A 27575-nucleotide genomic window follows, 5' to 3' on the forward strand; every position below is an offset into this window, starting at 1 on the left:
AAAATTCAAGTGCAGGTCTTGTGGACTTGTAATCGGGTGTGCCTAACACTTCCCCCTGACATACATTCACCACTCCATCTCACACATTACATTCAGTCTTTTGTTACTATCAGTCAATCGTTGTAGCCAATAGTTAGTTCACTTCCACAACCATCATTGGCACATAGTAAAAACCCTGAAAACATATTCACACCTACACTTCTAATGCATCCGCCGAAAAATAGCTATAAGGAAAAAGAGAAGTGTGTTGCAGAAAAGAGATGTTGCCTGGAAAATAACCAACACCAATGAGTCAAAGATGTGGTCAGGGAGGATTAGACCACATTAAGCAACTGCCTGGATCTAAATCATCACAACATGGGCTCTGGTGTAGGAGAGCTGATGTCTTGTTTTTTCTCAGTGATCCTGTGATTCTGAATAGTGTTCACATACACACTACCACTATTCACGCCGTGCAAAACTCCCTTCAGAGCCTCATCTTTTCCTCTCTGATCAGCAAAGAGTTTATACTTGCACATGGTTTTGTGATTTGCTCTGTTTTAGGACACAATTGTGTTTAGAAACATGCAATTAGCCGGACCTTATGTGGCTTGGAGCTCACTGGTGAAAGTTTTAACAATGGGAAATATCATCCGAATGCCACATTCGTGAAATATTTGACACCCAATTCATGCTCAGAGAAAGTCTAATAATGGTGGAGGATCAGTAAGGGTCACCTGTAGGATAGAATAAAGTATTTGGGATGAGATATAGATACTTAGGTGCTGCTGTGACCTCTTCAGAAGCCGCCTTTATGAGCTTTCTTTAAGAGCTTGCATACGTTTTTATTGCATCTGTAAAAAATGTAAGGAGTTGGCTAGTAGTCTGCAGATCATCCCATTTGATGAGAGCTCCAAGCTGAGGATGCAGAAAAGGAGGGGCAGAGACAGAGGACAAGAGATGATCTGTGTTGCAAGGGCTGATTATGCGTGCTATGGGGCCAGTTTCCTGGTTGTTGTGTTTGTGTTGGAGCGGGTGGCTCCAGGCAGATGTTGCAAATGAAGGAGTTGCTGTTTTGCGCTGACTTAGTTGGGTAAAATAATTTATTGGACAGCTGATGAGTGTTTGGTGAGAAGAAACTTTGAGGATGACAGCAAACAATTAAAGATGTTCTTCCTCTGCATCATAGCTTCTTTGCTCCCGCAGTTCATTGAGGAAAGCATGCCATAACTGTTGGTTCACACCGTGGGGTGGGTACCAGCTTGTAGATCTTATTACACACCATATAATTTTCTCAGTTTGTTGATTTTACACGTAAAACTTCACTTGATGGACCAAAAATAAGATGTTCATAACTGGGGCAAGTGATACATTATTATAAATGATTTCTACAGATTTTTTTTTTTTTAAGTGTGGCATACATTTGTAAATTGCTTTTTTGTGTTTATTCCTTATAATGCTTTCAAGAATTTCCCATACAGAGGTGAACCTTCACTCTGGTCTTTTTATTGGATCTAACAGTTTGTTTTTTTCCCCTCTCATTGGGTTGGATTGCCATACAAAATTCTCATCTTCATTGTGGGGTTGATTCTAACCAGCTTCCCAGTGTATTATTTATAAAGAAGAGCATTGTTCTGGTGTTTTCTTGCATGTTAGGTGATGTTAAGTGTTGATCCAAAAATTCAGTTAGACCCTTCTGACCAGAGTTGACCTTTGACATGTTTGTTTTAAGACTGAATTGTTTTCTGCCTTCACTGAACATCTGTATTTATAAACGTTTACTTATCAGAGTAAAATTATAAACCTTTTTCGTTTCCTCTGCCATCTGCACATAAAATATTTATTAGACACCAAAAGCAATCACTCATTCTCATTAGACCAAGATGAAAAGGGTGTCAAAAATGAGACATATCCTCTGGAGAGGCTTTTATATCTGTAAATCATGTATAACAATTTGAAAAAGAAAAGGGCTTCAATGAGTTGAACATATTTATTTATTTATTTATTTTCCATGTCCATAATAGTACATTTTCCAGAAAATAAAACCAAAACAATAAACAGGTACTTTTTAACCCTATGAAACACTTTCAGGAGGTTTAAGTTGTATTGTAAAATGTTTTGTTGCATCTACTTAAATGGGAAGAAGATGAAAAAAGAAGACAAAAGCTACTCCAGTTGACTTTCACTTAAAACATTAAAGGTTACATTATTGCGCAACACAGAAGAAAGTTGTTTGGCAGGGAGCATCGGTTAAAATCCTCCCTCCTTTCTTTCCTTGTGACTGGTCGGTGCCTGTGTCAGTCAGGGGGGAGGGGTGCACCGCTAATTTCCACATGCCTGTATGTCAATTTAAGACCCAGACTGGATTTTTTAGTGTGTGGCTGACAGTAGCAGGGAACTCAAGCGTGCCTGCCTACATTCACTAAGCAACCGCTGTGTTGGATTTTTGCGCACAATCAGGTGAGGCGCCTGTTGGGACGCGCTTCTACCTGCGGACGCTGAGTTAGATATTTATGGTCATCTGGATGTTTGTGCCACCAAGAAAATCCATACCTTTCTATTCTCTTTCGGAGATTGTTGAAGTGTAAGAAAACTTTTTAGGAGCCCTAACAACTTTGGTGTAAATCGTTGGGAGTTTTATTGGTAGCGGATTATTCCGGAGGAAACATGTTTGAAAAACGCACCGTTATATTGGTGAATCTCCTCGTCCTGGTGCGTGCGCTCCTGGCTCACGAGTGCACGCCCTGTAACCTCCGGACTTGTCCACTCAAAGTCGCGCGCGGCTGTGAGGGTGGCCGCAGCGTGGCCAGGGATCCATGCGGGTGCTGCGACCACTGCGCGCGGCTGGAGTGGGAGCCCTGCGGCGGGAAGGACTGGGCGCACGGATACTGCGCCTTGGGGCTGACGTGCGCTACTGTCAACAGCACTGGAGCCGCCATCATACCTGAAATTGGAGTTTGTAAATGTGAGTTAAACTACTTTTAAGTGCAAACCTAGAGACTGGAGTAGAACATGTCATTGCTAAGCATAATTTCCACAGTTTGGCAATTACTCGGTTATTGTAAGCGGTTTGAAAGCATCACCGTTCATGTGTCAGTTTAGCCCAGGAAGCAGTGACCATGTCTGCTTTTGACTGCAGAAGAGAGAGGAGTCATGTTCAAACCCATATACTTTCTCTGATTAACAGACACTTATAATACCACCTAACTTTCCTAAATAACTTCATCTTTACTTTTTTTTTCTAAAGCTAAAAATTAGATAGAATTTTAGAATTTACTAGGATGCTGAAATTATTTTTCCAGTTCTACCTCTTCTAAAATAAAACAAGTTGAATAGGCTGATATTATCTGGTCTGATTTGTTAAGGTAGCCAGCCTTCTGTTGGCAGCATAGATTACTTACTAAATATATAAAACAGCTGTACTAAAATAAGAGAGCTGGGTGGTGCTTCTTCAGTTTTTATATTTGAACTGTTTTTGTTTCCAAACAGCAAAATTAATCTTTCTTACATGGAGGGAAGACTGTAACAGTTGTTTTCTTTCAGTCAACAAGAGGTGGGGAGGAATAACTCTGTGTTACTCAGTTTTTAGTGCCAGAGAAAATCCTTGGTCACTTTGGCAACTTCTCTGGCTTCTCATTAAATTCTCACTAAACTGTAGCTCCAGTATGATGTTTGTAGTTTAGATTTTTTTTTTCTTTGCACTTGTTGAAATCCACAATGCTCCTCTGTTCTGTCTACTCACCAAGCAAAGCCAAACTGTTATGAGGTGCTCATTTTATGCACCATTTGAGTTACTTTCTCTACCTCAAAGAAGCTTGTATTCCTATGAATGAAGTCAGAGGTTTTGGTCTTTCATTGAGGAACAAACAGCTCATGGACGGACCACCTCCAGCTGCACCACCTGCAATCTGTCCGGCCTGTTTGTGGATGATTGAAGGGGACTGGCAGGATTGTTTGAGAGCATAAGCAGCTCTCAGTAGGTGTTAGGATATCCCGCCCCTTCATCATCTGTAGGGGGATCCATGTCCGGCGTTTTCACAGTCCTTCATCCCCCCTGGTGTTCCCAGGAGACGCAGGTCCTGATTATGGCTCGTTTTAGGCATCTGGAGGACATCTCCTTCTGCTTCTTAACAGCTTTGGGACAATCTGGAGACCTAATGGCTCCTCTGACTTAGTCATACTGTACCTCTGTTGTTGCTTCTGACCTCTTAAATAAGATCGCTGTATGCATGCAGCCTTCATATCCCAAAGGGGTCTGGGTGGGGGTAAATCAACACCTCCCAGTGTGTTTTCAGGGGCCACAGTAGTAGGCAGACTGCTGAAGGCTGATCCCAGATTTCACTCCCTCAAGCTTGGAAGGGCCTTATGGTGATTAACCGCACAATCAAGAGTGGGGATAAATGTTTCCGCTTTTGTAAACCCCTGCTTTAGTGTTCCAAGTAAGTTTACTGGGTGGTCAAAATCTAGTTAGTGTGGAAGCTTAAAGATGACATGTTACATATTGTTTGAGTTAAACAATGGATCTGTTTTGTTTGGTTTTTCTTTTCGTTCTGCTCTCCTGCCCATTTAGATTTTAGGGAAATTGTAGTGATTTTCAATAGCTATAGTTAGACAGCTAAGCCTGGTGATTAGAGTTATACTATGAAGAAAAGCAACAGTAGAAAATGTCTATTAGAAATTATTTGGGTTTTTATTTAAGAAAAAGAGTAAAAAAATAGTAATAGAGCTTATATTTTTCTGTATATTTGGAAATTACTGCAGATACATAGTAAATGTTTATTCCCTACAGACTCCAGGCTTGGAATTTATGTCTTGTTGCAAATAACATTAAGGACATTGTCTACTAAATATGTTTATATGTTTGCATGTATAAAAACATTTGCATAATTGATGACATGAGTTACATGAGTTGTTCTACTATACAGGCGCATCGAGGATTGTGTCTCTAAAACAAGCAGAACAGCTGGCACTGTTAATTTGGTTTAACATCATTATTATACGGAACATATCCTTATCATCAAAAGATTTAAAATACTGGGTGAATGGTATATAAATATAATTAGCACTCAAAACGTGATTTATTCAACCTTGAAAGGATTTCAGATTCTGTTTCTACTTTTATACTAAACACATTTGAAATAAGGTTGCAAACTGGCAGATCATCATGCTGAAATGTCTGCAGTCATTGAGGCAAGAAGGAGCACAGAGCAGTCCTTTTTACCGGCTAGACAACCTGCTGGCTGATTTGAAGCCAGTCACAAATAGATGTGATGCCATGACTCCTAGGAATAAAGAATGCCTTGAAACTTTGTCGTTTCTTGCAGATGAATGGATCCTCCTTGCATATCATCACACTTAAGGCTTATTTATACTTCAAAACTAGGTCTTCTGCATAGGTGTTGCGGTAAACGCAGAGACGTCCCCGCCCCCTTCCACTGTCACTCTGCTGCACCTCTCCCAAATTGTAGGTGACCTCAGACAGTGCTGCAAACAGGAGACATCTGATTGGTCAGATCAACATCCGCTCTACACTTATGCATCTCCTGTTTTGTTTGTATGAGTACGATTGTGGAAAAACGACTCGTGAAGTTGGACCAGCTAGAAGAGCGAGTTGAGCAAGAACGCTGGGACCCTTTTTCCACCTGGATCCCTGCTCTTTTTCGCCTGTTGTTGGACAAACTTGCCCCCACTTCGGCCATATCTAGACCAACAGCTAGTTTGTGATTTTCCCCTTTTGCGTTGTGGCGTGAAATAAACATAGCACAGACCATGCCTCAATATTAAGCATAAATCAAAAATGTCTGCGTTATACCTGTGACAAGCTCACTGTGACACACTGCTGCAGGAGTATAACCAGCCGACTACCTTCACACTGCAGCCTGAAGTGTCCGCTTTTTTTGCTCGTATACTACCTGAATCTGATCTTTTTATGAGATCTGATTTTTTTCCAATGCAACCTAAGCCACTTGGCTACGTGGTCATGAATCTAAAATGCATCTGATCTTTTCTGTATTAATGAGTATTAGTGGCATACAGGTCAGATAAATGCAACCTGGCTGTTCAAACACAGGTTGCATTTATCCAGCCTGTAAACCATTAATATTCAACAAAGGTCCCTATTCCGCATTTAGCTACGCAGAAGCAGGAAGAAAAACAACAACCATTATTATCTGCATTATCGTCCACCATTGAAAATGCAGAGAGCTTTATTTATTTCCAACCTTCTTGAAAAGATTGTGTTGTTGATGCACTGGCTGAGGTTGGAAAAGAAATGTAAGATTTTAAGATGCGCTTCAGCACTACCATCCATGTCTACTTCCGTAAGGAAAGAGCAGGCCAGCTTGTGACGTCATTGCATCCTCTACTGCGCATGCCGGACACATTACGGTGTGTGAATGCAGTTCACACAGGAGATCACAAACAAGCTGCGTATATTTTAAAATGTGAACTATCATGCAAAAGAATTGGATTTCCCATGAAGGCCTGCATTAAGAACCTAGCCATTGTGGCGTCTACCAGAGCTGTTCTCCTGATGTGTTGTCTAGTAGTGTCAGATGGGGCTATTGTGTTTCCTTCCACTTGTCCATGTGTACTTTTTATACCGGTAACTGTCATTTGATCAAGTGGAAAAGTAGCTGGCAACAATTCTATCTTTTCACAATATTAATAGTATAGTATAATATTTTTGACGGGGCAGGGGTCAGCTACTGGAAAACCCACAGTTTTTAACTGGGAAGAGTATGCCTGCCTTTGTCAGCTATAGATATTGATTCAATTACCAAAAAACGAAAACAGACAATCTGTAATCATGCTTAAATCCCAAGAACCTAAGCTATCCCTGGTTTTTAATTTAAATGACACTCTTACTAAATCATATGTCCTTGCTCAAGAGACACTTGTCACCGCATGTCAACTGATCCCTGACATACAGGGACGCTATGTCCACTTCACTCCATCACATGCTTTTTACTTCCGCCTTCTCTGGTATTATCTAACATTTCAAAGACTTCCTTTTAAGCTTGGTATCAGCCTTAGGGCTTGGAGAGGTCAGCTTTCCCATCCTGATTCTGGGTGCCAAGACAAGCAGTCTCAGTAGCTAAGAGAGGAATACCCCTGCAATGAAGCCTTATAGTCTTTGGCAAGAGTTGTTCCAGACCGGAAAAGAGATAGCCAGAAGGGGCTATAACAGACCTGGGTTGAGCTGAACAGTCGTGGGTTGAGGCAACTAAAAACAAAAGGGCCTCAGTGGAGGGTCGAGCTAAAATTAGTGAAAACAATGTTTTAGTATCCAGCCTTTCATTGATTGTTTTGACTCCTACCTCATATCATACATGCCAGATTTAGCACCCCGCACAGACAAGCACTAAGGTTGCAGGAAAACCTCAGAATAGAAAAAAAAAATGTTTGGATCATGTTAGGGTGAAGGGGAAATTATTTCGGCTGCAGTTATTGGAAAAGCTGCATGTGCCCTGCAAGTTCACTGGCCATCTGGGAGAGCCATTAACAGAGCCGGCTGGATCAGGTTAAAGGTAATGTTACCTTCACCTCTGTCAAATGGCCAGATTTCACTATGGCTGGCACTCCTGGCATAGGAGTCATTCACATTTGTTTCTGCTGTTGTGACATTGATTCACTTAAGCTCTTTTTATTAAAGCAAGGGAGAGTTATACTCTTAGGGAAGCATATCTGGTAGTGCGGAATAATAAAATCAACATACATTGCCTTGAGAACGTATTCATACAGCTTGAACTTTTTCATTTTTTGATGTACTTTATTAGGATAGATCAACACAGTTGAATACACAGTTCTCTAAATATTGCATCATATCAAAATCTTAAACACTGGGCAGAAATACTTAATCCCCACCCCCCTCCACCCATGCTTTAACATGACACCACTAGATACAGTAAAATCCATTGCGATGGTGCAAAGAAGAGTTCGGTTACACCGAAGTGTTACATAATCAGAGAAGCAGCAAAGAAAACTCCAAGAGAGCTTCAGAAGATCCACAGCTCAGATGACTATCCCAATGGCAAAATTATAATACTTTCCTTCAGAAATCTGTTGATTTATAGATAACTCACCGTTTGTCTCACCATGTTTACCCAACAGCCATTGTTAGTATGTGATGCAATGAAGGATATATCTCTGCATGAGGTATATCTCTGCATCATTATTCATGCATGAAAGGTAAGGGAACACTAAGAGGTATGTGTACGGTGGGGCCCTTTAATCCCAAGATCCTGTTGGATATTCAGCTCACACATCTCTAACGTGACATTCCTTCATTGTTTTCTTTCCAAATGGGCCTATAAGCTGCATGGTGCCATCTTGGGGTGAGGCTCAATGAGAGACACGGCTGCAGGCAGTTGTTGTTGTGAGTGGCTTCCATTCAGAGGAGGCGTTGCTGCAGCCGCCAGAGATGCACACCCTGGGAGGGCCCCATACTGTGGAACAAAAGCAAACAAACGGGCTCAGTAGCTGTAGTAGTGTGGCACAAAGAGAAAGGAGGAGGGACTGAAACCCAGAAATACAGTGGTCACTTTAGTTAGGGCTGTGCCAAAGTACTGTCTTAAAACAAAGGGGGTGTAGATGCGTGCAATATTTATAGCTTAACCATTATACCTCTGTCCAGTCATTCTTTGTTCCTCTTACAAAATCTTGTCTGACAGTTAGTCTAATATTTTCTTTTCTCCTTGTTTTCTATGACAGTTCTCCCTGTCCAGCCAGATGCAGGCCTTGAAGATGAGCGCTGCCCTCAAATCACTGGCTGCGACAAAGCAGGAGATGAATGCGTGTGCAGTGCTCGTAACTCTTGCTTGGAAACCTTTACCTATCCAGACCAAGAGACCTGCATGAAGGCCAGCAAGTCAGGTGTGCCCTAATCTTACCAATCTCTCTTTCTGAACCCTACAAAGGGAATGGATCAGACAGTAGTATGTGAATTAGAGTGTAGAATGATCTCCACAGATAGAAGTAAATCCATAGCAGATGTTGCTTTAAGATGACTAAAGCTACTTACATTTCATAGTGATGACACACAAGTTCCGGCTTTCTGTGGTTATTCCCCATTCACTTCTAAGCTCTGCTGACATGTGTGACTCACTGATGACTTTGGTTTTATGTGTTACAGAGGGTCGAAGCCACGAGCATAGGGAGAGACGCAAAGAGAAATATGTGGGACCGTCCAATCCGACGTGCATGTTCTCAGGGTGCAACCTGACAGCCAACGGCTGCATGTGCAAGTCTCAGAGCTGCCACCACCACTTTGCATACATCAACCGCAGCCAGTGCGAGGAAGCAGCAGGTAAATCTCCAATGATCTGGTGCTGATTAATGCAAAATCCCTTCACCTCAGCTTTTTTTAAAATTATTTTTCAAAATGAATGCACAATTTTAGAGTTACATTCAAATTGTTTGGAATACTTTTACTTAGAAAAGCAAACTGAAATCTTTATAGATTCTGTTTTGCAAAATAGCTCAAGGTCAGTCACTTTAAATGCCATCTGTCATTATTACATTGTAGGTCTTGACACTAATTATCTGTTGTGTTTAACCACAGGCCTCTTGGCTGCTATCCTGGCTATTGCTCTTTTTGTATGTGGATGGCCTGTTCATGGTTGGCTTATAGTTCAGCTGTCTTTTCATATTTCTAGACAATGATCAATGCTTCATGAGTTGTTTAAATCTTTAAATATTGTTTCATAACCTCACCCTGCTTTGAGTTTCTCTGCAACCTCAGTGCTTAACCATCTGCTGTGTTCTTTGGCTAATGTGATAACGCCTGCCCACTGATGTTTTCCAACAAACCTCTGAGAGCTTTGCAGAACAGCTGTATTTATACTGAGATTAAACCACATACAGGTGGACTCTACCTCCTATGTATTTGGTTTTATGTGCTTGTTGCAGTGGATTTTATGCACCACTTTGTTTTGGTCTGTCAAAGGAAATAATAGAATTTGTTCAGGCTTTTAACTGGTTACAGTTTGAAAAAGGCAAAAAATGTTTTGCATAAAAATAAATAAATCAGAAAATAGCATTAACGTTTTTTGACAAATTTAGTGTTGGAGATCTACAGGTTGCAGCGTAAACTCACAAAGTTGGAGCATGTAAGCCAGCCTCTTCTGTACCATGGTTAAAAAGGAAAATCATCTGAATGAATCCAGGAATGTGTGTTTATCTTTGCTTATAATATCATCTTTCTTTGACTTACACAGGGAAAAGGTTTTGGCAAAGTGTCTGTAGATGACTCCTTCAGACTGTTAGTTGTTTGCTTAAACTGAGCAGCTAAGTGTTAGCTTCCTGCTGAGTGGCTTTAACAGAACAGAACTGCATCTGAACTTAAATGAATGATAAATAAATAGAATTATTCACTGCTTGAAAATTCTGTCATATCTGAATAAAAATAGTCAGGTGCCTATTTGAAGAATCTCAAATGAAAAGCAGCTCTTTCCTTGCACTGAGCCAGGAAGACACATTTGAGTTTATTTAGTCTACAGCTAATAGAGGGGTTATTACAGACATTCTCGGTTCTGTTTGTCTTGAGCCGTTTATGCAGTAAATCCCACAGGAAGCGTGTTCATCAAACATCATTTTGTGCACACATATCCAGCAGAATAACCTCTGCCTTATCTAAGAGCCCGAGCCGAATGGATAACTGTCTGATGGGACACCAAAACAACATTTTTTACCAGCTTATGGGTATTCATAGCACCACACATCTACCCCACTTTATGGCCTCTCATTAAGCTGAAAATTAGGGTTTGTGAATCTGCTAGGTTTAATGGTACATATGCTTCTGGTGCAATTTCATGTAATCTTTATATGTGTGATGAGCCTACATATATAAGCTTGAGAGCATGCATGCCTGCATGTGTTGGATGTGCAAGATAATTATCTTGTTTGTCTTGATTTTGCAGAGATTTTCCTTTGTCTGCCTGAATGGGATTCTGTGGTTAGGATCTGCACTCCCCTTTTGCTCCATGGTAACTCCCTAAATCACACCCTCTTTTTAGTATAAATGATACTCATTAAGATCAGTGTTTTTATGCTCTGCTATATACATGCTCTTAAGGTTTAAACTAAACTTGCTCTCAAGGCACAGGAGCTCCTTATAAAACCTTTTTAAACTAGGTGTTTATATAAAAGAAACTAGAGAAAGGCTTTGTGACATTTATTTATTTTTGGAGTGTCGGTAACAGTCTATACATGATTAAAAAAAAAAGAATTGTTATGTTTCAATATGTTCTTTTAAATCTTAACTTTAATATTAACAGTTTACTATTGCCTAAATTGACTTAAAACCTGTCAGCAAAATATGTTAAAATATGTATCTTTTATTATTCTGGTGCCTACAGTTTATACAACATACCTGAAAAACACTAACATCTACTTCCAGCCGCAAAGAACAGTAGCAGAAATCCCCAAGCTGCTGTTGGGGATTCTGAGTGACAACGCAAAATAATCGTAATCTTTATGAACTGACTGCACAGACAATGTTCCTGAAGTGAACTTTCTCGCTTAAAAATATATTTAAAACTACTTTTTACTAGCTTATCACAGCAAATATAGAAATGACACTCTCTACCATTGAATGCAGGAGCAGAAGAAGCATCAGATGCATCTTTACATACTTTGCTGGATGTGCTTCGGGGGTGTCAAAGATGATCCTGAAGCACGTCTCACCTTACCGTGTACAAGCTTAAAAAATGAAGCAACAGGCGCATTGTTGCTGCCCAAAGCATGTGTGATGTTACCTTAGCATTAGTTTTTTTCTACTGTTATGCTTAAGTTGGAAGTCAACCCAAATCTTCTCGACCCTCAAAAATGTATTCAGCAGTGATATGTAAAATTAATGTACACTCAATGATAAACTAAACTAAATAGATTAAAGTAGAGTGTAGCAACACCACAAAAGCTATAGAGCTTGTTTATCTAGAAACTAGCATTGACAAATATTTCTCTTTGAAATATATATATATATATATATATATATATATATATAGATATATATATATATATATATATAGATCAAGAATAGGGTTATGGATATGTTTACATCAGGTCTGGGCTATAAAACAGAAACCTGTTCGGAAGAGTGTCAAAAAAGAAAGCCAAAGGAAGTGAGCTGGTAGCAAACAACAAAGGGGCCACTAAAGATGTTGTGACTTTTTGTAAAACCCAATATGTGAAACATAGCAGTGGCAGAATCTTACTTTGGGTATACATTTCTATAGCAGACACGGGATAACTACAGGAACCTGGATGGTGCTAAATAAAGTTTAATACTTTAAGAGAATCTGTTAGAGGTTGTAAACACTGAAGACATGGATGGGGGTTCAGCTTAGAGCAGGCAAACAATCCTATAATCCTAACATACTGATGATACAGAAGTTATTCATCCGTGTAGAATCCAATCTGATATGCAAAGCTTGGGTAAAATCAGGCTAATATATAAGTATCGGTAAGATTAAACAAATTACTTGTGCCTTGAAGCATGCTTCTTTTTATGTGCTGAATTGACATGAACATTAGGTTTCAGAATTGTTTTACTAAAAATAAGGAAGTAATGTTCCTCATAGACATATGGTACTTCACATTTGATTTATCAGTCAGAGAAGTGGCGCCCGCCGTAATGTCCATGGCATCAACTGAACTTGCTCTCACAAAACTGCTAGCCTGCGTCTACCACCTCCATCCTGCCTGCTTGTGCCCTTTGAAATGACTGTTAGTTCTGCTTGGCTGCAGCCCCTTTGTGACTGAGCTATTACTGGCCAAGCCAGACCCACACAGGCTGGCGAGGGCACGAGACATCTCAGAGCTGATTGTCTATTTCCTGTCTGAGGAAGCTGTGGCCTCATCATTTCCCAGGCTTTGTTATAAAATTATATGCCTTGCAAATGTTCCTTCATTTTCATATCATGCTACAACCTTAAGTGCATTTCATTAGGAAGTTATGTGATATGCCAGAACAAAGAAGTACACAACAGAACTTTAAGGAAAATTGTACATATTTTTTTAAAAATTTTTACAAATATAAATATGAAAAGCATGCATTTAATTTGTATTCAGATGTAATTCTTTGTGACTAGTCTTCCGAACGATATATTTACACATCAAAAGATCTAAGTATTCTTTGAAAATACCCAGAGCTCAATCAGAATAGGAGATTAACTTCTGTGAACTTTAATTTCGAAGTCATCATTCCGGATTCTTTGTTTTATTCAGTCATTGCTATTTTCTGTTTTGATTTGTATACAAGTATTATGAAGATGGTCACGCACATTCAGTATTCAACATTTTTTTGTATATACCATTAGTTTGGCCTTCCCATTTCCCCATTATATACATTATTTAAAAGTTTGCCCTTTTTTCGTTTACTAGAGAATTGGGTTTGTTTTTCCATCTTCAATCATTCAGTAGTTTTGGTAAGTACCTTGGACACGGTGTTGTGATTTAATTGCCTAAGATTTGTCAGGGTTAGATAAGAGATGTGCAAGATTACAAGAAGAGACTCTATATATATCACAAACATCTATCATGATATCAAAATACAACTTTGAACTGTATTATAATCAAGCTGACACAAACAGAAATTTTGTGAATGATCTTAAGTGGAAACTTCCACCAGTTCACACCAAGAACCAATGTTATTTTATGCTTAAATGTTTTTGTTTACATGTGCCTGGGGTTATAATCACATGGCTAAGCAGGACAACAGATTTTATTTAAGTTGGTGACCTTTTTAAAAGACTCAGTCTTTAAAGTTTCTCCATGGCTGCCCAGCAGAAGGTGAGGGAAGTCAGAACTCCTTACTTGTAAATATCTAAAAACATTAAAAGGTGCAAGATTGAATTCAGGTCAATAAAAGAGCAAAAGATAATTTTTTGTTATAGAAATCTTTCAAACAATTCTTCCTTTTATCATACCAAAAGGAAAATGTGCAAACATTAAATACAGGTTTAAACACTGTATTTTTCAACAGTGGACTTAAAACAGTGAGAGCAATGAGTTTAAACAGTTTCCTAAATTGGAATCATATCTTCAGAGTTAGATTAACCACAGGCTTGCAGGTAAGGCCAGCTAAGGGATCAGACCAGCTGATAAAGCAGATAGGCCATCGTAGGTTTTCTCTAACTCTCTCATCTTGCCACCCAACAGAAAATGACTAATAATTGATTTAACTTTAAAAAAAACAAAACAGTTGGTAGCAATACTGGCAGACAATGAAACAGAAACCAGAAAATTGGCAGGACATTTATGTTTACAATTTTTACTGATTTAATCAAGGAAGGATGTAAAAAACCACATTGTTAAAAATCTGTTTTAATCTCAGCTAAAGAAAGAGGGAGCATTTAGAGTAGACAGACTTAAATGATTTGGCTGTGTTAACCCCAAGATACTTAAGCCTTTATATCCCTATATCCTCAAAAGGAGGCTGAATCTATGAAAGGAAGAAACAATGGAGGGACAGGCCTTCAATTTGATTAGTGACAGCAATATTTTAAATTTGTTGTGATTCCTAGTATTGCTATGAAAACTACAGGTGTCTCAAATCATAGACAAAGGCTCTATTCCAAGACCTAGCAACAAAGGCAGAAGGGGACAGCCCTGTGTGAAACCTCTTCTTAAGGAAAACAGCTAGTTTGAACTTTAATTGCGCTAATGCTGACACATCAAAATGTACAGAAAGGACATATGTGTGCTATAAAAGTTTAAGCAAATAGAAATTAAGCTAAAACCACAAAAATAAGAATCATTTACATGGTATTCAGGCATAAAAGTTTTTTCTTTTTTAGTATGTTATGAACATTATTATAGAACTGATGTCCCTTTTTAAAGCTGCTCTGTTTCTTAGAAATGATGGCCGGAAGAATATTCTTAGGTTGGCCTGCTAAGGACTTCGTAAGAATTTTGCATCTTTGTTAATTAAAAGAATAGTTTATAGGACGGACAAAGATTAAGACTCTTGTGCTTCTTTAGCAACACTCTGATTAAAACGTATCCAATCAAATCTTATTTGTTTAGCACATTAAAAAACAACCACAATTGAACAAAGTGCTATAAAGAAAAAATGAATAAAACAAAACATAGAACAGTACAGATAAGAAAAGCAAAACAACTTAAACATGGTTAAAAAAAACATTCACACAATCAAATCTATAAAATTGGGTAATAAATAGAAGGATTTACAGATAAAAAAATAAAAGATAAAAAATAGAATAAAGCCCACTATCCTGCTAGGTCTTAAAAGCAAAAGAGAAAAGGTGGGTTTGACAAGATATTTAAGAACAACCATTATTTCAATGTAGGAATAGAATATAATAATGATAGAATAGAATAGAATAGAACTTTGTTGATCTTACAATGGAGAAATTGACTTGTGACAAGTGAGAGAGGTTCATCATAAACTGCATAAAGTATTTGAATAAGTTTGGTATTAAATACTTAAAATATCCAACAGGAAATCCATGTTTTGTAAGACTGAGTGTAACAGATAATTAATTCTCGATTTTAAAGCGGTAAAAAAAGAAGTTAATCTAAAAACATGTGGCTGTCAGCTGTATCTGATGAGAGTTCACACTCATACAAGGACTTATAGAAACATGGAAACAGAAACAGAGTTTACAACATACAGGACCTCCTACAACTCAACCAACTGATCCTTAATGGAAGGAATTAAAGCCATCTGATGACACAGCTGGTAGGCTAGCAACCTATTACATTTGTTGCCATGTTTATAGCATCTACAGTAGAACAGGAGTGGAGTAACAGGTGTTCTGTCTCATTAGTTGTATAAAGTGGCTAAGTTTGCAAGACCACCTGACTCATCTATTGCCTCAGTTGCTCAGTAGAATTTGTATCTGGATATTGACTGGGTTGTTATGCTACCTGAACATGCTTAATTCTGAACTGTTGCCTGTTTTCTGTATGTTTAAATTGTGGTACAACTGAAAGGTAAAGCTCGCCTACAGGTTGAAGAATTAGCACATATAATCTATCATCCTGTCATCTCTGAATAACCATGTCTTGGCTCAGGGGTATGCACCCCTTATGATCCTTTACCAAGAGCCATTTTTGACCATTTTTACAGAAAAAAGGTAACTTAAATTCAATAAAAATCTACTGTATGAGATTTATTTTAAAGGGCAACAGTGTCATTTAGACTTTTAGGTTTTAAAATGAAGGAAAAAAACTTGAGTCAAGAGAATAAACGTATTTCAATGAGTTGTTTATGTTTTCGGAAAATTATGTTTGAAAAAACATGATTTCCCACTTAGACAACCTAAAAAAGATATATCTCTTCTATAATTAGTCAATTTAGACTGTGAATTGGAAAAAAAAAAAATGTATTTCACTTGAGCTTAAATAATAAAAGTCAATTAGATCAGTAACATTACATAACTCTTTTGAAAGAAGAAGAAGAAGAAAAAGATAACTAAAGGTCACGGGGGGTAGCCTATCCCAGGAATCAATTAACGAGATGGGGTACACCCTGGATAGTCCGCCAGTCCATCGCAGGGCCACACAATGACATGCAAAGATGAACAACCACACACAGTCAGTCTTAAGGGCAATTTGGACTGTCCAATTAACCTAACATGCAGGTTTTTGGACTGAGGGAGGTAGCTGTAGTAGGAGAACATCCAAGCTCCATGCAGCTAGAGCCTGGTTCACCACAGCAACTTGCCCCTCTGGAATCATAGTTTGCACACCCCTGTCCTATCTGAAGAAAAAAGCAGCCAGGCAGAATAAGGATACCAACACCATGTCTTGTAACAGGGATGTGTTATTCAGCTATTTGCAGTTTTTCACCTCACATAGTGTTTTAAATGCAGGTCTATAATATTTCAAAAAATCCCCAGCTGAGCTTCTACCATCCCATGTCACGCTCTAACCGAAATCTTTCGCCATCATTATTTTCCCTGTTTCACTACTAGGAAAAAAGATCCCATAGCCAAAATACGCACAACAAAACTGCCTCTTCCACAGTTTATCAAACAGCTGCCTGTGAGCCAAGGACTGTCTTGGAGTTGTTTTTCTACATTTGCAAAACAAAATGGAATAAGTCGGGAAAACAATGCATGTGATAGTTTTTGGTTTTGCTTTAAAGTGCTTGGTGTGCATCCTTATTGAGAAACAGTTTTGTTAATTAGATTATTTATTGAAAACACCAGCAAAATTTTGTTTTCTAAGCTATTGTTTTAAATGCTGCGCTATAGGAATAAATCAAGATTTCTGAGAGGATTTATGCTTTTTCCATCTGGAGATAGAAGAGCATGTCCTAAAATATCCTGGGTAATGGACCCTTTCCTCTTTCACACTCTTTTAAGCAGCCAAACCAAAGCTTTATGCCATACATTTTTTTGTCAGACAGAACCATACATGGAGCTGCACTTGTGTCAGGATGATGTGGTTGAAAAGTCATCACTGTGCTGATTTGTGCCATCTGACAACCAGGAGCTGTTTCTCTAGAATGTGTTCCAGGCACGCAGGTGCAAACCTTTATAAATACAGAAATGTCGAGATGTACTTCTTATTTCCATACACTCGTTTACTCAATTATTCATATTTAATGTGCTTTTATGAAAGTCTTGGCTAAGGTTAGGTTATTTTTCTGGATCAATCTTTATGTTAACTATTTGTGTATTAAATTAAAACTTTACAGGGCCTAAATAAACTGTATAAAGTAACTGTTTTCAGAATCATTTAATGCAAACAGCTTTTAAAACTAGAGCTGAAACAATTAATTGGATTAATATTGAATAGTGGATTATTAAAATAATTGTCAAATAATTTTGTAATCGATTAATCGTTAACTGGAATATAAATACTATAAGACATGCCTTTAGCTGGAAGAGCAACCCACTTAGACCATTAATTATATCAAAATTTGCATTTAAGATTTAAAAAAAAAACTGCACCAGTATGGTCTATCCAGAACTACACAAGTGGAAATGTATTAGTTTCACCTGGTTTAATTTAGTAAAAAATCTTCTTTAAGGAACATTCGGCCATTTGATTATTGATAAATTAATCGAAAAACTAATCGATTTACTGAATAATCATTGCAGCTCTAGTTGAAACATCCTTGTTTTCTAAGAAGCCAGTGTCTTTACACCAATGGTAGCTTGGTCCCCTTCTGTTACGATCCTTTATATTTGGCTCTAGGACAGGCTAATAAGGATTATATGAGGTCAGAATTCCAAGAAAATGTATATTGTGTATAAGATCTTAACTGTCTACAACCTTCATTCAGAAAGGAGGAATTTCTTTTTAAAGATGTGCTTCACATTTTGTGGTTATCCTCAACTATCAGTGTCTGTGTAATGTACCAAAGAAATCATATATGAGGCACATTAAGCGAAGCTGATACTTTTGACACATTTTAGACATGTTTTGCTGAGGTGTTTTGAGAAGAGATAGAATATTTGTTAGTTAAATGCTCTAAATGGGAGAGGTTCCAAAAATATGGCATGTTTGTCACCAACCAAATGCCATTGAGAACTGTTCTAAAGAAAACAACACCGGGAAATAGTTGATGCATTTCTTACCTTTATGCAATGCTTTTTATTCATAGACAAAATACTCCATTTATCTGGGGATCATGTATGTTTTCCATCAGCTTCAACTTTTTTTTTATTTGTGAAGCCTGTGTGTTGGAAAACCCTACACAACATTTGAGAGGTTAAAAGAAGCAGGCATAGATTTTTGGCTTGAAGGTGACTAAAGGTTATTCTAGCTGAACTTGTATTCAGGAGGCTCCCTACAAAACAACAGTGCTCTCATGCAATCAATTTAAAACTTGTGTAGGGTGTGCCCTGTCATTCTCTCATTGCCTACTAGAGACAGGCATCACGGCGCCACTGACACTGCAAATAGGTATACAGTTGCAGCCAAAAGTTTTAAGACTGATGAACTGACTGACAAATCTTTGAAGAGTTTTCAGATGAACTGTAATCTGTTGCAAAGTTGGTCAAAGTTAATCAAAAAATGGCAAAAATGTTCTCTTGCAGTGTTTTTTATTCCTGTCAGAAATTGAGCTTTTGGCATCATTTCCATTTACTCATGGTATAGTATTAATAAGGAGAGAGAAGTAGATGTCCTCTGAGTGGTTCCTGCACTGCAATAGCAGCATGCCAGTGTTTCCGCATGCACAGAAGTTGTGTGAAGAAGAGCAACAGAGACTCATCTTATCCCCAAGAAACACTTCAAGGACAGAATAACATTTTGCAAGACATAATTGGATTAGAGTGCTTAGGACTGGGTAAGGACATTTGTATACGGTAATACCACTCCTTATAGAGTGCTTGGGACATCTGGGGAATAGAATTTTTGTATAGGTAAATGCTACCATAAGTAGTCTCATGCCTGTGACATGGAAGCATCACATGATCATTAATGAGTGGGGTTTCCTTTGGTTAAAAAAGTTGGGTTCTCTCACTGTTTTCCCAAAACATTGCCATTATTAAATAATGGGATCAAGACATCTTCCAGGAGCAACTTTTCACGGTTGATCATAAGCAACATGGCTGTTAGCAATTTTTTTTTTACCAGTACAACTGATAACTAACACTCTGAAGTAATTTCCCTCTGGGATTATAAAAGTATGTCTGATTCTGATTCTGTCTGATACATTGCCCAAAACACTCGTAATTCACCTTTTCATAAACCTGATGTATTTCTAGATAGCAGTATTTGAACTTCATACATTATTCATGTTAAACTCTAGTGTACCACAGAAACATCAGAAAAGGAGTAAAGCAATGAAACAATAATAACTTCAAAAACTGTAATATTCAAATATAAAACTTCCAAAATCTATCATTTCGAACAGCAAAATAACTTCTTTGCAGGCCCTGAGAAGTCATGGAGGTGCTGAAAAGTCTTTCTGAAATTCAAACTGCTGAGTTTGCTGGGTGTGAAGTGACAACTATAAACACAAGTGGTACTAAAATAATGTAATTAATTTTGATAACTCAATTATTGCATCATCACTAACCATTAACCTTGCCATTAGTTCAGAAATGGCAAGGTTGTGTTGGAATATGCAGACTTTCAAAGAGGCAACCAGCTTAAAGAACAAGCCAGGTCAGTGATTTTGCCAAAAACTGCAAAAATACATGACTTAGATTTTGCATTAATGATGTAAAACCTTTGTCTTTAAAATGGCTTAATCTAGAATGGTATAGCAAAAGGTCCGTCTGCTTAAAATACTGTAAAGAAATATTCTATTAAACACATTTTGTGCAGTATTTCTTTATCCGTTAATCTGAAAATTAGTTATCAAATTTATCTTTAGTTGGAGCCCTACTAACAAGCACTTCTCTGTGCTACCCCAACATCTATAATCAGAAGTCATTAAAGAAGGAAATGCACAGTGGCAGCCTCTTAATGCATGCTACTGGTTTCTTTCAGCCTATCCTAGAGCTTTGAAGTCTTCACCAAGGTTTAACCTGGTAACCCTGCCCCCGCCTTTTTTTCCCCCAGCATCCCTCCAATGTTCCTCCTCGCACACCAACCAAAGCATGGGTTGAGGAAGCAGAATGTTTCAGTTTGAACTGTTGGTGGGCACCCTACAGTTTAATCTGAGAGACGGTCTGAACTGTCTCTTGTCGGGCAACTTTATAAAAAATAAAGACAGACCAGAGACCCATGGAGTGCAACTGGACTGAGAGCGGCTTTGTTCTCCATTGACTTGTTTTCAAAGTCAGAAGGTGAACAGAACTCACATTGTGCACTTTTTCCATGAGTAAATTCAGGCTGTCAACGAGGCCTCCTCTGCCCGATTGAGTTGCACTGCTTCAGGAAAATGCTTAGTTCCTTGTACCCCGAAAGAAGTAAAAGAAGCCATTGAAAGTGGAGAATTTTTGTTTCTTCAATGAGTTGTATAGATGCCAGAAATCAACCATGTTTACAGAAGATTGTTTTCCAATATTTTGTAGACTTTTGTTGCAGGTTACGTTTTCTTGCTCCCTATCCGAAAAAAGCTTTTCTTCCTAATATGCAGAGAGAAATTATTGAGCATACCTAATCTGTCCATTTACTTTTTTTGAAAGTTGGAGTTTTGCCACCATTGTAACACAAAGATTCATTATATGGTTGCTGGCTCTCTAATTACAGCCATTATGAATTGAGATAGAACACAAAAAGACTGCAGAGTAAAATCCATTTGCTGCTGACTCTTTATAACCTTTGTGTCTGCTTGTTGTGCATAAAAATGTTCCGGCTAAAAAAATATATTAATTAAACCTGCAAGGGTTGGAGCATTACCACAGAAGGATACAATTCTGTTCATTTAAATGACAATGGCATGTCTGCCAGCTGCTTTTCCCAGCGCTCTCTAACCCCGGCCATTATCACAATTGAAAGAGTAATCAGCCTCCTCTGACTCACACACTATACAGAGAAAGGTTTTTTTTTTTGTGGATTTTAAAAGCTTGGAGGTTTCTTTCTGATGTAAAGTGGTTCAACTGAGCAGCAGTGGGCTGTGTAGACTTTTTTAATGTAAAACACAGTTCCAAGTTTATTCATTTTCAGTTTAGAAAAAACCCTGTAAAGAGTTGTAGCCTAACGTTAATTCAGGGGTTTTTCCTCCATCGCTATGAAACTGTTCAGTAACAGGGTTCATCAATGAGAGCTTTGTGGGCCGCCACACTGTTCCCAGCTTGCTTGAGTAAACAGTACAGTAAAGATACTTTTCACTACTGCCATATTTATTCAGTGGCAAGAAAGCTGAATGTTTCGCCTTCTCTCAATTTCAACCGTCAGTTCCTTCTACCTACCAACCTGCGCCAATCAAAGCATCTCTTATGTATATTTACTCGAGGTCAGGCAGATAACCATGAGTATTATGTCAAATTATCTTTTTTTTTTTTATCTTTTATAGGCTTTATACATTTAGCAGATGCCAAAAAATACTGATGCTTTTAAACAATGTTTCAAAACTGCAAAAGCAAAATGTGTATTACATTTCTGCAGTTAAGAAGTTATTTAAAAGAGAGCCCAAGAAGGCCCCTCAATGATATGAGATTTGTCAGGCTGTAAGGAGAACACCTTCCCTCCACCTGTCTCTAGGCCCTGCTAGTCAGCTGGTACATTAAAGGTTCAGTGGAGGATGTTCTTTTTCTGGGTGGATCATCAAAATGAGTGGTCCACCGAGTTGTCATTCATTCTGGTCATATGTTTATTTAAGGTTGTCCTATATGCTCGTTCCTATTTTCAACTTACCACTGGTGAGTCTGACATAGTAGAAAAATTGCAAATCTTCTTTTGGAAAATAAGCTTGTATAAGTGATGCAAACAGCAACTTTTAAACAGCATGCACAAGGAGAAATGCATTTGCATACAGGCTTGTGCATGTGCATTTTTTTTTTAAATTGTGAGGGCATGTCTTTTCAAAAAAATTATGAAAATCCTCCACTATACCTTTAAGTCAAACTCCGTTTACCTATATTGAATGAAAATTACATTTGATTTAATGGTGATATGTCTAGTCTCACAAAGCTTAGAAGGACTATGATTGGAAAACAAAAGGAGCACCATTGATAACAGATACGAAAAGGTTAGTTGCAATTCATTGAGGAGACATTCAGTAACAGTTTCCTCACTTGTAGACAAATGTAAGGTTCCTGGAGTAACAAGTCAAAATAAAAAGTATATATGGGTGAATACTTAATGGTTACACTTTCACAAGATACCTTTGGTAGATGGGTTGCTGTTTGCCTTGCCAAAAAATGTTATATTGTTTGAGGCTGACACTGAAACTAACCTGTTTTATCATGTAAACAATATGATAATTGTGTCCTATCGAGCAACTGGTTGATTTAAAAATATACACTAAGATATTGCCTTCAATAAGGTTGCAGCAATGACAGCTTGTTGCAAAAAACAAAAGTTGAGTCAACGCTTGGTGGACTTTGAGCAACTCTTAGGGCTCAGCAATGCTGCTGGCAGCACTGCAGACATGCACATTTTACATTCTACAAAGGGAATGACACTGCTTTCAACAGCTTCAAAGATTACCAAACTCTATAAGATTTCTTTCGTTCCAGGTAAGAGAACTATTACTCTCTCTTGAAGTAATAAAATCCACTCGTCTTACAGTTCTCTAGGGTTTAAAGTCCCTTTTAAGAGATGCCAGAGAAAGATACTCGAGTTTTGGGCACAGATGAAGCATATCATTGGTTTACCTGTCTTTTAAAATACATCATAAAGACTTGTCTGCGAAGGGCAAACAACAAATCTCTGGAAAATTTACAGCACCAAAACCCCAAGCAGTATTACACAACCTCATGCCTGTTTAATTTCCTCTCCCCAAAAACCAGATGTATGCAAAGATTGTCAAGCATTTCACATAACAAAGTCATAAACAGTTTGTTTGGTTTTCTAATTTAACAGTGTCTTTTTTTTTTTGCAAGTTTCCCTTGACAATGTTATATACATTTTAAACAGCAGGTGCAGGAATTTGTTTATCATCATTCAACACCACAAGCCACAGGAATATTATTGGCTTTCAAGTTCCTCTGCTACTCTCCTATACTTACAGCGAATCTGGGGAGACAGAGAGTTTACAGTTGGAGCATCAGTTTGTATTCATCCACTCTTTGTGCTGTTTACATTGCAGTAATGGTGGGAACAAAAATAAGCACACCCTTTTTGGGTAAAGTAATCCCTTTTTTTGGAAGCATACAACTGTTCTTAAGCAAAATCTGAAGAAAGGATGCTCTACTTTTATTTTCTCGAAATTGCATCAACGCACACTACTGAGATTCCACCCATCCCCCCACAGGCAGATTGGGTGCTCGCCAATTTACACCCAGTTTCCAACCCAGTCCCCCAGCAAGGGCTATCAGAGCCATTTTATTGGCTCTGTAGATGGATAGACAAATGTGTCCTGGTATGCTAAGTGAAGTACAGTCTTTAAACTGGTATGAAGCAAAGCTCTGTTGAAGGTTGGCTGCTATTAATGACTAGGATATAGAGCATGAGAGGCTGTTTGGATTGCGGGCAAGACAAGCGGAGCAGAGTGGGATCAGAGTTGCGTCGACAGGATATGTGGAGGGCCATGTCCAGGGGGAGCTGCCTGCGCTCTCACTTTCCTGACAGGTTGTTGTAAAGCTGCCATGGACTGAAGTGAGGATCTGATGATTGCACGCAGAGTTTTGCAGCGGTGTTTCTCTTAAGTGACTCATCTGACACTACACGCAGGCAGCTGTCTCACAGACCTCCACTCTCACATGGGAGCGCCCTCCTAACTTTCATTTCTGAGAACAGTTTTTGCTCTGTCATACCTAAGAGCTTCATTTGATAATGTTACCCCCATTTCTAATGTTTACATAAACTAAGCGTGCATCCATGTCTTTGTTTTACAGAGGAACTGAGGTGCGCCGGCGTGATATGTCCTGCTCTACATCTGCCCTCTTGCCCCATAGGGTCTGTGCTGACCAAGAGCTACACTCCCCCTGCTGGCTGCTGCCCCTCAGTACCACCTCAGTGCACGTGCGACTTCCGATCCTGCAACAAAACCCACTGCCCAAGTGGCCAGCATGCTGTTCTGATTAAACAGGCCAGCGGCCGGCCAGGAGACTGCTGTGACGTCTTTGAGTGCCAGAAAGGTAATTGGACTTAAGTCTGTAAAACACTTGCTCTCCTTCACAGAAGCAGTTGTGCAGATGGTTGGAGGTACTTTATTGATCTAGGGGTAATATTTTTCCCATCAGGAAGCTTCCCCCTGCAGAACCAATGTAGCAGTTGCTGATTGGGTTGAAACTACTGGGAGTGCTGAGTCAATTACTCCCAAAGTTTAAAATAAAGGGTTTGCTTTTTTTGAAGTCAGGATCTTAGGTGATAAATAGTCAATAACTGCAGTAGATTAGTCATTTGACTTGTTAATTTTGTAAGAATGCAGATTTGACTGGTGTTTTCAAGCCCAACAACAGGACTGAGCGGGGCAAAGACTAAAAAGAGATTTCTGCTTTTTTTGAAATGACTTTAAACTAAAATGCAAAGGCAGTGCATTGCATTAATTCTCCTGTCTGAAACATATACTGAGAAAAGATCAGACTCGAGCATTTAGCTTGCATGTGACTTTAATGTCATCATCAGTCTCAGCCCACGAGGTTCCAACAAGACTCTGGGTGGATACCGGCGTGCAGTCCAGGTTTTACTCTGAACTTGTTGACTGTGCTTATCGACAGTGCCATGAATACTGTGTGATGCCAATACACAGCAGATTTACGTTCTACTCTTAATGACTATAAAAAGTAATTGAGTGTTAAAAGGAAGGAAAAAACATTGAGGCACTTAAAGTGAATGTGGTTTTACTGAGTTTTATGCTGTCTTGTTTTGCTTAATTCAAACTCTACTGTGCTCGATGCTGTGCATTTTCTGTTTCACACTGATGGGTCTTTGGTACCATACCACATTCTTCCTGTTTTTACAGTTTAAGACATGATTGAATGCTTTATAAATCAAATGCAAATATCTTTTTCTTTTCTTTGAGGGTGATGTTAAATGGTTCGTATGGCATAAAAAAATAAGTGAGGCTGCTGGACTTTTTTTTTTTAGTAAAGAAAAATATAAATAAGAAAAAAAGTTATTTGAGTTTAATAGCCAATAATTTCAAACTGGTCATGTTAGCAGCAGTGAGTGAGAGAGTGAGCATGAGGTAATTATCCACTAAAGGAGCTGAAAATGGACATCACGTGAGAAAATAGTTTGGACACAATATGAATAGCCTTGGACAAGAATTCATCGGAAGACTTGACAACATTGTCGCTATAATGCAAAACATCTCAGATTAAATCACATATATCCTATATGGAACAGGTGGATGAGATTGGCGTTAGGGGAACTGAGGCTTTCTGACTCCGTCTTTGGGAGCTGCGAGGTCTGCATTTCAGACTGACTTAGTGTCCTGATCCAGTCGAAACAAGATTCTCATCTTCAGCTTGCAGAAAAAGACGAGGGGAACTTCATTGAGAAGCTTATATGTTAAGAACTGCAACAACCACTTGATCTCAACCTAAAATTAACCTAAAAAAACAGCCTGGACAACAGGTCACTGGCACAGCTTTTTGGAAGCAAGTCGCAGTCCCAATCTGAGGAATTTGGCAGCAGCTTAGAGAGCAAGAGACAAGCTACAGCAGTACGGGTATCCACTAGGGCTGTTGCGCTAGTCTTTTGCTTTTTGCTACGGTACAGTATATTGACTGAGCCAATGGATCTGACGTTTTGATGCCAATGTTATAACAGAGTATCCCCCACATTGCTACCATCATCATCTTCAAAGGCGATTTCTCTTGTTGTTCACTTTAAGGGCACAGATTTTCCACACATGAGCTGTTTAGACTTTTAACTTCAGGTCTCCACTGTAGAGTGTCATTTGCAAAAAACAACCTCCACCCAGCCTACCTCTCTGAGAACAGCAAGCATCTTACAGCCTGAGTAGTCAGCTACATTGCTGTGAAACAAAATAAGCATATTTGCACTGGAGCTGAAAATAATAATCTAATTATTCGTGATTATTTAAATATTGAAATAATCAACTTATTCTGTGATGACATAATCAACAGCTGAATTATAGAGTCTAAAACATGCAAGTTACCAAAGTTAAACCCACTCAGATCAGTATTTAAGCCAAAATAAAAAATATATACATTTTGCATTTTCAGGGGACATATTATGAAAAACACTTTTTTAGCTATTAGATAACATTGTACTTTGAATCTCTGATACCCCTTTCCCACTGGCCAAAAACTTAGTTTCAACCCGGGAACGATCGGCTTTTGGTTGCAGTGGGACCAGGTCACTGACGCATGTCTACCCGGGTCAAACGATTCCGCATGCAAACAACATTAAATTCACCTTGGCTCTCCGTTGGCACGCTGTAGGAACACCTGAACCGGGTTGACCTGCTAATTTACATGATACCATTAAGTGCAATGTACAGACGTCAACACACCGCGCCAGTCGCTTCTGATCTAACAAGCCGAAACAAATCTTTTTACATTCGATAAACATGGTGCAGCTCTGGTGAGAGGGATTCGATATGAGGGGCCGTTTAGGACAGAAACTATTTTTCCTCTCACGTACACCAATAAAACCATGCACACACCTCAGTAGACACACACACACTCTCAAAAAAAACTATGTTTTCCTCTCAAACACACTAGTATGACATGCACACATCACAGTAGAAACACTCACACACTCTCAAAAAAACTGTTTTCCTCTCAAACACACTACTATGACATGCACACATCACAGTAGAAACACTCACACACAATCACAAAACTAAAATTGAATACATGTCTTATGTGTGTGTGTGCACTAATACTAGACTGTATGAGAGGGCATAAGTGTGTGTGTGTGCACTAATACTAAACTGTATGAGAGGGCATAAGTGTGTGTGTGTGCACTAATACTAAACTGTATGAGAGGGCATAAGTGTGTGTGTGTGCACTAATACTAGACTGTATGAGAGGGCATAAGTGTGTGTGTGTGCACTAATACTAGACTGTATGAGAGGGCATAAGTGTGTGTGTGTGCACTAATACTAGACTGTATGAGAGGGCATAAGTGTGTGTGTGTGT

General features: G+C 38.7%; 1 protein-coding gene and 1 long non-coding RNA gene across 3 annotated transcripts in view; one reads left to right on the forward strand and one right to left on the reverse strand.

The window, feature by feature from the left end:
• The first annotated feature begins 2313 nt into the window (after positions 1-2313).
• crim1 (cysteine rich transmembrane BMP regulator 1 (chordin-like)) overlaps positions 2314-27575 on the forward strand; it is a 53794-nt gene continuing 28532 nt past the window's right edge. Inside the window, exons 1-4 of one of the 2 annotated variants that reach the window (XM_038291432.1) lie at positions 2314-2944; positions 8692-8853; positions 9113-9286; positions 24354-24596. In XM_038291432.1, the coding sequence (XP_038147360.1) occupies positions 2647-2944; positions 8692-8853; positions 9113-9286; positions 24354-24596 (877 nt within the window). In that variant the 5' untranslated portion in view covers positions 2314-2646. The remainder of the gene's footprint in view (positions 2945-8691; positions 8854-9112; positions 9287-24353; positions 24597-27575) is intronic. The other variant, XM_038291433.1, reaches the window with a different exon arrangement.
• LOC119787524 lies at positions 7883-9090 on the reverse strand. Its single transcript, XR_005281328.1, has 3 exons — positions 9002-9090; positions 8605-8889; positions 7883-8426 (listed from the first exon to the last, which is right to left on the reverse strand). It is a non-coding gene; the product is annotated as an uncharacterized LOC119787524 (long non-coding RNA).

Source organism: Cyprinodon tularosa, unplaced genomic scaffold (genome assembly GCF_016077235.1).
Source record: "Cyprinodon tularosa strain WSP-4 unplaced genomic scaffold, ASM1607723v1 ctg3, whole genome shotgun sequence".
Taxonomy (NCBI): domain Eukaryota; kingdom Metazoa; phylum Chordata; class Actinopteri; order Cyprinodontiformes; family Cyprinodontidae; genus Cyprinodon; species Cyprinodon tularosa.